At 47.5% G+C, this 12419-nt stretch overlaps 1 protein-coding gene across 2 annotated transcripts in view; it reads right to left on the bottom strand.

The window, feature by feature from the left end:
- The window catches only part of RAB11FIP3 (RAB11 family interacting protein 3), a 60065-nt gene that overhangs the window by 32545 nt on the left and 15101 nt on the right, over positions 1 to 12419 (bottom strand). For both annotated transcript variants that reach the window (XM_081820432.1, XM_081820433.1), the window contains exon 2: positions 7498 to 7591. In XM_081820432.1, coding sequence (XP_081676558.1) covers positions 7498 to 7591 — 94 coding nt within the window. The remainder of the gene's footprint in view (positions 1 to 7497; positions 7592 to 12419) is intronic.

Raw genomic sequence — 12419 nt, forward strand, 5'->3', positions numbered from 1 at the left:
TTACTCAATATATGTCACATAATCTAACATAATATCAGTCCCTTATTTTACTTATTTTAAAGTAAGCTCCACGCCCAGTGTGGGGCTCAAACTCACAACCCCAAGATTAAGAGTCGCATGCTCCTGACTGAGCTAGCAGAGGATGTTCCTCTTGTCCCCCAGCCAGGTTCTGAAGTCACCACGAGAGCTGGGAGAATGGGTCCTAAAGGACCTTCACCACAAAGCAGCTGCAGGACACATGGCTATTCCGTCCTGTTTCTAAAGGACTCTCAACTTACACAGAATCATAATGCTTTCTTTCGGCAACTGTGTGAATTCAAGTATCTACGTATTCAGCAACTGTAAGATGCCTATGCCAACTCAAAACTACTTTGCAGTAGTGATTAAAGCTCTTATGCCAAAAACCCCTATGTGGCTTTTAAGAACCATAGGCACTTGGGGCACCTGGATGGCTCAGTCGGTTGAGTGTCTGCCTTCAGCTTAGGTCATGATCTCAGGGTCCTGGGATGGAGTCCCACATCGGGAGCCCCGCTCAGTGGGGAACCTGCTTCTCCCTCTCTCTCTGCTCCTCCCCCAGCTTATGCTCGCTCTCGCTCTCAAATAAATAAAATCTTAAAAAAAAAAAGAACCATAGGTACTTGTGTTGTTTCGTATTGTTTTCCCCAGGTGTGTGGCTAAATATCCAAATGGGACAGACTGTAGCAGATGAGAAGGAGCCTGAGAGCACGCAGGTGGACCCAGCATGTGCTGGAGTCCCTGTGCTGGAGGTCTGGGTCTCTGGTGCAGGTGAGGGGGCCAGGGTTGCTGTGGACTCACGTTTTTGGTTTCTGGGGCAAGGGTGTGGCGGGGGACCGATTACCCCAGTACAGTTAGAGACTGCACATTTATTTTGTAAAAAGCTAGACTGTCTTTGGCCTATTTTCCCCTCTCAGATGGTAATAGTCTTCCTCTCCCTTCAAAACCCTGAAACACAGAATTCAAAGGTCTCAAAATGCAGCTGACCATTTTAGATGCGGCGGACATGTGCTCAGCCACGAGGGGTGGACAATGGTCAAGAGGGTCTTGTCCCACAACGTGGACAAGGGGATGTGAACATAGCTGGTGCTTTCATATTCCTGATGGGAACGAAATATGATTCTCCTGTTAGTTTTCTCTCTATGAACTAAAACAATTTTCAGGGAAGTGGACATTTTTAATGTGCATTTATCTTATTCTTCCAGAGTGTGGGGGTGGGCCAGCACGATGGCCTATTTGTAGCAATCCTCCCCCCACCCCAACTCATTCTATTCCTGAAATAAGGCCTGTGGTGTGACAGTGAAAATCTCCCTGCACTTTGCTGCCAACTGGGTCAACACACCAAGTCCCTTGCTGGGTCGCTCCTGGGTGCAGAATAAGCCTGCCAGCCAAAGCAGGCTGCCCGCACGCCGGAGGAGCACCTGAAGTGGGCACCGGTGGGAAGCTGCTGGCTCTGGCAATTGTGCTCCATCCTCCCAAATGCTATCAAACAACAATTTCAAAATCAGCTTTGACTTGCTTTTATTATAGTTTTATTTTCACTCTCCTTTCCTAACCAAAGTTAAATAATGAGATCAAACTACAGAAAAAAGAAAAACAAAGCCTGAATCCCTGAGCCCACCTGGCAGGACGTCTGATGCACACAGGTGGGGTGTCCCCACCAGCATGGCCTCCCCCGAGCCCACATGGGCAACGGCCACCTGGAGGCCCAGCCCCTCATGCCCACTCCAGGACATGGTCCTGGTAAGTTGGCACTGAGCCAAGGGGCCACTCACCACCCACCATGCAGAGACATCCATGTCTTCCCTCATTGCCCATAGCCTGGCCATACCCCTAATACCCTCACCTCTGCCTTCTAACTCCAGATGCCCAATCTGGACACAGTGGCCTCCCTGCAGCCCCCAGACATGCCAGGGTGCCACACCCAGGCGCCCCCCACCCCTGCTCACCCTCCTCCCAAGCTCCTGTCCCCTCCTGTAGCGGCCCTGCCTCATTGTCTGTGGGCTGTCCTGAGGACAGGGGATGCGCTGTGTCCCCGGAGCCCAGAGCAGTCTGGCTGCACAGTGTCTGGGCCCACAGTCCTCATGGGTCTCAGCTGTGCCCTCGGATGCAGCCCTCATCCAGTCTGCCTGTTTCAAGCTCTCATCACGGCAGCCACCCTCAGCCCAGACCCTGGACAGAGCCCCTGGTCACGCAGCCCAGCAGCAGACTATCCCTCAGGGTCCAAGGCCTCCCACCTCACTTCAGGAGCAGGAGTCTGCCCCCCACAGGCTAAATTCCAGGGAGGGGGGACAACACCTGCAATGTGGCATCACACTGACACCAAACCTCACCCTCCAGGGACACTTCTATTCCAGAATGTTTTCACCACAGAAAAAACACAACACTTCCATCTTGTCTTTCTGTCCAGAAAATAGATGAGTGAGAGAACAAAACACTAAAATAAGAACAACCACCCCAGAGAAATATACACTAAACAAGTAAGAGACCAGAAACCAAAAAAAAAAAAAAAGAGAGAGAGAGAATATAATCAGACAGGTGAGCAGAACAGACCAATACACTAGATCCTGGGTGTATTTTGGTCTATTTGTTAGAAGAAACTAGATCCCAAAATTGTAAAGAAAGAAAAACTTCATATATATATATATAATTAAATACAATGAAAAGATAAAATGTAACTGTAAAAATGGAAATTAAAAAAGACTTAAAGAGTTGATAAAATAAGAAATTAGTTGAAAAGGAAAAAAAAATTAAAATGGAAAGATTAAAGAATCATGAGGAAAGCCCTGAGTTCTCTATACTATTTTCCCCAGCCCTGGAGTTGTGCAATTCTGTGTGTTCTCTGGAAATTCCTGCTGGTCTTCTGGACCAGCTGCACTGACGCTCGGCTCAGGTGTCTTCGCGGAACTGCACTGCCCTTGCCAGGGGGCTGGGCTCACTATTTCCTGGAGCGTCCATGCTAACTCTGGGACTGGCTGGGGGATTTTTTATTTTAATTAAATCAAAGTGGAACGATAATCCAAAAGAATGTGAAAATCCTGAAACTCAAACAATTCCTGTGGGGCTCCTTGGGGTGTGTGGGCTGGGCCGAGGCAGGACTTTCACCAAGGTCTCCTGACTTGCAGGCTCAGAGTAGCGGGGGCTGCTCCCAGATTCAGAAGGAAGTACAGATGCAGCACTGGACAAACAGAATGCAGAGGGCCAGGGGCCATGGAGGATGGGAAGGGACCAGGTAGAGCTGGCCAGGTGAGCCAGGGGTGGGGTCTATAGGGGAGAGCAGGCTGGAGCAAGCTATGGATGGAGATAGAGAGCCCTGGCCAGCTCCTCTCAGGCAGAGCCCGGGACCCCTCCCAGGGCCTGGCCTCAAGCTCCCCTCTACCAATCCCTGCGGCAGACAGAAGGGGGAATGTCCCACATGAAGGCAAGGAGGAGGGAGGAGGGGTGGTGGGTACTGACAAAGATACTGTCTCAGTGAGTCAGGGTGAGATCAGGCCTCAAGGAGACAGGCCATTCTCAAGACGGCCACTTCTCTCAGCAGACTGATATCCATATGCTCCTGAAGTCACTCAACTTCAAGACACATGCAACCCACAAGACAGCCACGTGGGGCCATAGCCAGCAGCCCCTCCCTCTCCATAGAGAAAGAAGCTGCCTCAGCAGAGATAGCTCTTCTCTCCTGCCAGGCATCAGAGGCCGGAGGGTTTCCTTACAGCAGTGGGTCACACGGTTTCCAGAAGCACCTGCTGACTCCCAGGTCACGAACCCCAGGAACTCCTACAGCTGATCTGGCTTCAGTGTGCATTAACTCTGCCTATCAGAACAGACCAGCCCCAGCCTGGCAACAGGACTGTGCACTTTGGCTGAGAGAGGGCCTCAGAGCCACATGGACGGCACCAGCCGTCTGGCTGGCCACTGCCCTGGGCTCTTTCCTGCCCACACCCACAGGACCAACTCCCACTGCTGCTCTCAGCCATGATCATTCAGAGGAGTCTGGACTCCCCAACCCCCTGAACCCGAGGAAGCCCAGTCTCGCCCCTCCAGCTCCATGGTTTTAGGCCTGGAGACACATAGATGGTGCTGTCCTGCCGGTAAGGCCGTGTGGCAAGCTTCCGGCCTGAGAGGCAGGCCAGTGCGCTGTGGCCAGCAGCTCACGCGTTCTGGGTTTCTGTGGTCACCCAGGGAAATGGGTTCCTGTCTGTGATGCGGGGTGGCCATGGCCAATCCAGGGGCACGTGTCACCCCTCCCGTGGTGGACAGTAGACCAGTGCTGATAGCAGTCCTCACACCCTTAGCCTGTCATCCTCGTCCCTCTAAATAGTTCCCATGAGTACCTGGATTCTAGAATTTTCTACGGACATCCTGGCATAGTACCTGAGGATTTCAGCATACGCTTCCCCACTTTCCCTCCCCTCAACCTTCCGAAATGGTTGTCTAATCTTTGGTTACATAAATATTCCATGTGTTTCATTATTATGACTCCATAGCACTCACTACCAGCCAAGCAGTATTGTGGAAGCACATTTTCCCTGTGTTTCAGCTGCTTGTTTTCCTGGCAACAGTAACTGCCAGGTGTCTTAGGCTTGGCCTCTATGCATCTGTTGCCTTCCTAGCCCTAAGCTGTCAGGCAGAGCCGCGAGGGTTTCTCTGATGACCCCCCAGTCCTGGGGCCCTCCGGGTTCCATCACCATCAACTCCGAAGCCTACACTCAGCCAGTCAGTTACGTGAGCTTCTAGTTGTAGAAGATATCTACAACTAACGATGCCACCACCTTTGTGGGAGGCGCGGCTGCTCCCTGAGGTGGAGATCAAACAGACACACGTGGTACGGCTTGAGGCATGCACGTGCACCTCGGTTAGAGAGTAAGCACCACACCGTCAAGCTCACACACCACATGTGTAAGACCTGGCTGCGTGGCAGACCACAAAACAAACTCAACCAATGTCAAAGAATGAACACAGAGATCCCATTCTCTATCACACACAAGTAGGTGTGAGATTAATGACAACATTTTAAAAGACAGAAGTTAAAAGAACTTTTAAATAACTGATGAGTCAGAAATCATACTGGATTTTAAAACTAAGAGAAAAAAGCAAATACCGTGAGTTTCCCACAGGTTAATTGACAGAAGTTGTTGGAGAACAAAGCCATCCCAAGGGTCCTGGACACTGCTGCAGTGGCCCAGGGAGGTCCTGAGGAGCATGGCTGGGGGCTCGTGAATGTGCTCTGTTCAGGAAGCCACCAAAGGCACTGGAGGTTGAGCAAAGGCCAAAATTTGTATGAAGCCACCACCAAAATCTTTGTGCAAAAGCGTGAAGGCTTAAACAACTTCGTGTTTAACTGCATCCCTAACCTCGGAAAATCACATAAGGGTTACCACATACTGGTTACACGGATACAGACACGGGCATGTGACGCTAAGTCACCCAAGGGCTCTCTTCCTCATCCCCAAGCCCACCTGGCATTTCTCACATCGCCCATCCCCTGCCAGTACCACCTCCCAGAGGCTGCTGCTCCACCCACTCTCCATGTCTCCCCACCAGGCCCCATGTGCCCGGGAAGTGGTGCCACCCTCACAGCAGCCCCAGGGCCTGCAGCCTCTCCATCCTCAAGCTCAGTCATGCTCATCACACAGGCCTCAGAGCAGCTCCACCATTTGGACCAGACCTCACTCCAGCCCTCCTCAGAGAGGGCCCCTACCTGGAGCTGGCCTGCATGGTCCTGTGGCAGGGCCCCCACCCACCACACTGACGTATGCTCTGGACCCAAAGGCCCACAGGGTCCCTGGGCGATGGTGGTACTCATGTGTGTGTGGACTGACTGGGTGAAAGAGCAAAAGGTAAATACAGGTCACGATACACAGAGAGCATCTCAGAGCCACCCAGCCTCAGTGTTTTAGGAAACCCAGCCCCTCTGCGACACTGTTGGGCAATAGAGTGGACAGACAGGGGACAGACAAGACAGGTAACTCTACCAACAACTGCTGATAAGACTTCAGGTCCAAGGGCATCCTTTGACCTGGCCACTGCGGGTCCTGCCCAGGTCTACTCCTCCTCCTCCTTCTCTGACAAGTGCAGGAAAAAGGGAAGAGCCTGCAACCAGTGCCTTCCTGCCACCATCACCCCCAAAACACCTGGCTGCAGCTAGGTCATGAGAAAAAGAGGGCTCTCCAGAGCTCCAGAATTCGAAGTGAAGGGGCAGCATATGGGCACTGTGAGAGTGTGTAAGAAACTAAGCTTACACCCACAAAACCAACCATCCCATCCTGTGTCCAGGCCCCAAAGGCATGAAAACAGGTGTCCACACAAAGACATATACATAAATGGGGCACCTGGGTGGCTCAGTCGTTGAGCGTCTGCCTTCGGCTCGGGTCACGATCCCAGAGTCCTGGGATCGAACCTTGCGTTGGGCTCCCTGCTCAGTGGAGAGTCTGCTTCTCCCTCTCCCTCTGTCTGCCTCTCTGCCTACTTGTGCTCTCTATCTCTCTGTCAAATAAATAAATAAAACCTTAAAAAAAAAAAAGACATACATAAATGTCAGTAGGAGCTGTATTCATCCCAGCCCCAAATTGGAAACATGGTAGCCCAAAACCAAGTGTCCACCCCCTGGGCAAGAGATCAACAAAATGTGGTACAAACATTCAAAGGGACACTGCTCTGCAATCGAAAAGCAGACTCTGATCCATGCAACATGGATGAATCTCAGAAACACCATAAAGGGAGAAGCCACATGTGAGAGCACATGCTGATGATTCCCTTTGTGTGAACAAAGCCCAGAAGAGGGGCCCCGGGTGATGAAAATCAGCCAAGGTGGTGTAGCGAGGAGGGAGGGGCCGCCGATGGCCGTGAGGGAACTGTCTGTGGTGATGGTAACATGTGGCAGGGATTTCCATCACTAGGCATTAAGAACTGTCAGAGTTCAGAGTGACTTAAGATTTACTTAAGATTTGTGCACTTACCATAAGTAAATTTTTACTCCAAGTAAGACCACAAACACTAACTCTCAGTAATGACTACAACACGTGTGGAAGCACTTAGGATGAAGTGTATGGGAGTATATGATTTGAAACGCAGCCCATTGGGGGAAAAAAAAAAAAGATGGCTTTGTTGGCCAGGCAGAGTATGGACGGATCCGCGACGATGTAAACGAAGCAGCGTGCGGCCTGCAGAACAACAAGTGTACATGTATGTGGGTGCTCGTGTGGAAGCCTTTCGATATTCTGGCATGTCCACGGAAAGGAGCAGTAACTTTCTAACATTATGGATAGGAGGCTGAGTTAGTCAGTTCTGGAAGATAGGGTGTGTGAGGGGCAAAGGACAGGGAGAGAGCACCCTGAAACCCAGGGTATTTTAGGGGCTTGGAGGAGAAGGGAAGATGTTAAGTCCAACCAAAGGGGCATTCCTAAGGGTGGGTGAGGGCACAGCAAGGCGAGGGCTGGAGCAGAGGACATGAGGAGAGGGAAACACATGGTGGGGGAGACTGACCTCCATTCCTGATAGCGGTGATCCCTCGATAGAAGTCCTCAAAACTGATCACACCAAGCCCGCCGGGGTCCAAGTATTTCGTTAAGTCCTTCACCTGAAATTGTCAAGAAAGAATATGTTATCTGGCCTTACAAAATCAGAGGAAGGGTATGCTCTGCACTCGACCCTTTCACCACATCCAGACGAGCAGCTTACTTGCAAGGTGTGGTGCTGAGAATAAGAGCCACCAACAGCACCAGCCAAAGACAGGAGGCCTCCCAGGAGAAAGCTGCCAACAGCACCCAGGACCATCAGTGATGGAAATAAGATCCTGCTCTCAAAGGTCAACAGTCATGCTTCCCGACTGAGAAGATCAGAAGTGTTGAAGTTTTAGGTATTATTCTAGCCCATATCTAGACTATTATTAACACAGCACAGACCACCCATCCATTCCAAGAGGCCTTGCAGGCTGTGCAGAATCCTTCGTAAAAATAACTTAGGCAAGTAGACCATGAATATCAAAAATCATAAAAAGTAAGATGATTCACACTTGGATGTTATAGAGAATGAAATTCCTCAGAAAGAAGATACATTTATATATTCAAGTATAAACTAGGTTTCATCAAAATTTAAAACTTTTGTGCTTCAAAAGACACCATTAGTCGGGGCACCTTGGTGGCTTAGTCGGTGAAGTGTCTGCCTTTGGCTCAGGTCATGATCCCAGGGTCCTGGGATCGAGTCCTGCATTGGGCTCCCTGCTCAGCAGCAGTCTGCTTCTCCCTCTCCCTCTGTGATCTTAGTCTCACTCGCTCTCAAATAAATAAATAAAATTAAAAAAAAAAAAGACACTGATAGTAAAACTAAAAGACAAGACACAGACTGGGAAAAGATATTTGCAAATAATATATCTGATAAAGGACTTGTATCCAGAATGTATAAAGAACACTTACAATTCAACAAGACAAACAGCACCATTTTTCTTTAATGGGCAAAACATTTAAACAGACATTCTACCAAATAAGATAGACACAAGAAAAGTACATGAAAAGATGCTCAAGATCATGAGTCATTAGGGAAAGGCAAATTAAAATCACAATATTGGGGTGCCTGGGTGGCTCAGTCAGTTGAGTGTCTGCCTTCGGCTCGGGTCATGATCCCAGGATCCTGGGATGGAGTCCCACATCAGGATCCCGCGTTCAGCGGATAGTCTTCTTCTCCCTCTGCCCCTCCCCCCACTCGTGCTCTCTCAAAAAATAAATGAAATCTTTAACAAAAAAATAAAATAAATGAATAAAAAGATAAAAAGGATTGAAGAGAAAGTGACAAATACTGCAAAAACGATCTAATATATGAATAACAAAAGTCCCAGAGAAGAAAAATCAAAGCAAAGGTAATAGAACAAATATTAAAACTATATTTAAGAAAACTTTAAAATAAAAAAAAATTTTTCACTGCATGTTGAAACACTACCTGAGGTACCAAGTACCAACTCCAGACCCCAGAAGACCCTATTCCAGGACTTGCTCTGGTGAATTTCCTGGACTTTAAAGGGAAAAACCCTCTGAATAGCTACGCAAACTTCAACTGACTTTACAAAAGAAAATCTGATTATCATTAAACTGTTCAGCAGCAATACCAAGTAATAAGGAATGTTCCAATGCCATCGTCTGAAGTGTTGCTCCGGACAGGCACCCTCATGCAAGTGAAAAAGGAAAGAAAGATACCAGAGTGAAGGCATTAAGCAAACACCTGGTAATCTTGTATGTAAACCTGAAGCATTACTATAAAGTATCACTCATGACGTATTAAATAAAACAAAGATCACTCATGACGTATTAAATAAAACAAAGACTTTCTAATTCTGTCCAATTAACAGTGAACACCCTAGCAACCAGGCTGTGATATTTAAACCCCACTTCCCATGAAAAGAAACCAAGATCCTTGGAGACCGGCCAGGAAGTGTACAAACGGAGCTCGGACTCCCCGTCACACCTGAAAGCAAAGAAGCTATCAAAGACTCATTAGTTAACATCCAATAACTCAGGAGCCATCCTGAAGAGGCCTTCACAGCCCACAGGGAGAATATGAGCACTGATGAGAATGATAACTCAGTGGACTGAAACACATCAAACATGTTTTAATCCATGAAGGTGTAATATGGTAAAAAAAAAACAAACAAAAAACAACTGGTCATCATTGGAGGTTACTAGTGAACCGTTTATTATTGTGAAAACTAATAAATAAAGGGAAAGAATCAAGTAGTTAGCCTGCCTTTCCTCTACAAACTGTAATTCAGGGCAAGTTTCTCTTTATAGAGCATCCCAGCTAATAAACGGGGGAGGGACGAAGGATCAAAATGTCACATCCTGCAATCCTCAATGCAGTAATGGACAGAATCAACGACGCTCAGTGCCTTCTAAAGTCATAAAAAGACCACCAGACACCACGTATCTCCTGGTGGAAGCATGCAACACCACCTAAATCAAACCTGAATCTAACTACCAATTTATAGGAAATACAATGATCAAAGTAACATGTTTCAACAATATCACATGGATGTAACCAGCAAGCCCACTCCACGAGGACCCTGACAGAGAAGTGACCTTCTGTTTTCAAAGGGAAAAAGATGGAGAGGAAGCCCTCACTAAGAGACTCAGAAGTCATGACTTAGAAGACATACCAATCTGTGACCATGTAAGGTCTTTATGGATCTTGATTCAAATAAACTGTTGTTTTAAATCATATTTATAAAATAATTAGAAATTTGACTACTGATCCTAGATACTGAATACTGTTTGATACTAAGATACTTAATTTTTACAGGTGTGATAATGATATTTTAGTAATTTTTTTATATACTCACTGATGTAGAGATACTTCCAACACTAGGGGCCAAGGCACATCTAAGGTTACATATATGTGGCTGACTGGCCATGACTGACAATTGCCAAGGCTGGGGGTGGGGTACTGGGGAGGCATCACACTGCTCTATCTACTCTCGTATACGCTTGGACTTTTCCATAATGAAAATTTTAAAGAGAGAGAGAAAACAAAAATGAGAAAAAGACAAAAAGAGCAAAGAAAGCAAGAAAGAGAGGACCGATGTTGGAGGGGGCAGCGAGGAAAAAAGGATGAGGCACTGGCCAGAAGACAGCTCACCTCTGACCACAAAAGGAGGCAAGGACCATCCAGGAAAGCCAGAGGATAGGAGGGTGGGGACATGTGAACACTTGGGGATGAAGTGTAGACAAGATATTTCAAAGGCAGAGAACCAGGGCTAAGGCTATGGTGGGGACAAGCCCCTGGCTGAGGCCAAACCCATTAATCTACACCATCCACAAATGGCTCTCAGGGCCTCCTCTGCAATGGGCAGGCTGCCATGTTCAGCCCTCTTGCCACTATTTGGGTAACATAAAGCCAGACTAGAATAGGACCAGCTCAAGCTGACTGACCCTAACGGTCCAGGGCCCTCAAGCCAGAGACTGCATCTCCCTCTTCTCCCTCCATTACGTGGATAAGATGGTGGCCACCGTCCCTCCATCCCAGGGCCCTATGTGCTACTGAGATACTGGGCTTGGGAGTCCACTCATCCTCTGACTTCTTGAGACAACTGAATCAGAATTATTTATAAAATGCCTCCTTCCTTATCTCACAAAAACCTTCATTCCTAAAGCCCATGATATCTAGTGCTGGATATCTAGCACTAGATACCTGAACGGCTATCTAACCTGGAATCCATACTGGCCAATCTGTCCTTAAGATGTCTAAGAATTTTGGGGCACCTGTCTGGCTCTATGAGTAGAGCATGTGACTCTTTTTTTTTTTTTTAAGATTTTATTTCTTTTTTGACAGAGAGAGACACAGTGAAAGAAGGAACACAAGCAGGGGGAGCGGGAGAGGGAGAAGCAGGCTTCCCGCGGAGCAGGGAGCCCGATGTGGCGCTCGATCCCAGGACTCTGGGATCATGACCTGAGCCGAAGGCAGACGCTTAACGACTGAGCCACCCAGGCGCCCCGAGCACGTGACTCTTGATCTCAGAATCATGAATTCAAGCCCTACACTGGGCATAGAGCTTACATTAAAAAAAAAAAAAAAAAAAGATTTCAAAGAATTTCAACAATGAAGCTACTAATCGAACACAAAGTACCATGTTGTTCATTCTGAAACATTAACCCAATGGTTTTTAAACAAATCATTAACTAAGAGTAGGCCTTTTTACACGTTACCATGTTAGAAGATGAATCCAGTATATACATTTTTTTAAAGTGCACTTTAATTATACTTTCTTTATAGTCTAGAGAATACATCAGCTTCCATGTAGCTGATGATTGGGGATGATTCCAATTCTCTAAGCCCAAAGGACTCCATTCAGAGGCTTTTCGAAAAAACAAGGCGACTGTGAAAGAGCCTGCCCTTTCTTGCACAATCCGGCCGAGCCAGAACACCAGGTCCAGGGACATAACACCAGAATGGTCAAAGCCAGCCGTACCCTCTCCAGGATATGGATACATTAAGTTACCAGACTGCTAGCAGCAACAGACAGATAGAGCTGGCTCCTACAGGATGATTCGGAGAAATTTACTAACAAATTATATTGTTTCTGCTACAGATGTGGAGACATAAAGTCGAAGAGAAGAAACCAGAGCAAGTTTGCTAACCATAGTTAAGGCCAACTGAAGAGGCACCTCTCACAGAAATCAAGCTGAAAGCACAGCTCTTCACAAGGAGAAACTACCCCCATTTGTGCATCTTGTTGTTACTACCATACTTGAATTGTAATATTTTCAACAAAGCTTGTCTTGTCAGAAGTCATGGTGATCCCATTAAGCACCTCAAACTCACATTTACAGGCAATGAAAGTAGAGGACACAATCCTCTTAAGTGCATACGTACAGTTACCAAGAGACTACATTCTGGAACATAAAACAAGTTCCAAAAGATTT

The sequence above is a fragment of the Leptonychotes weddellii genome, chromosome 5, assembly GCF_054177405.1.
Source record: "Leptonychotes weddellii isolate Sample4059 chromosome 5, ASM5417740v2, whole genome shotgun sequence".
Classification (NCBI taxonomy): domain Eukaryota; kingdom Metazoa; phylum Chordata; class Mammalia; order Carnivora; family Phocidae; genus Leptonychotes; species Leptonychotes weddellii.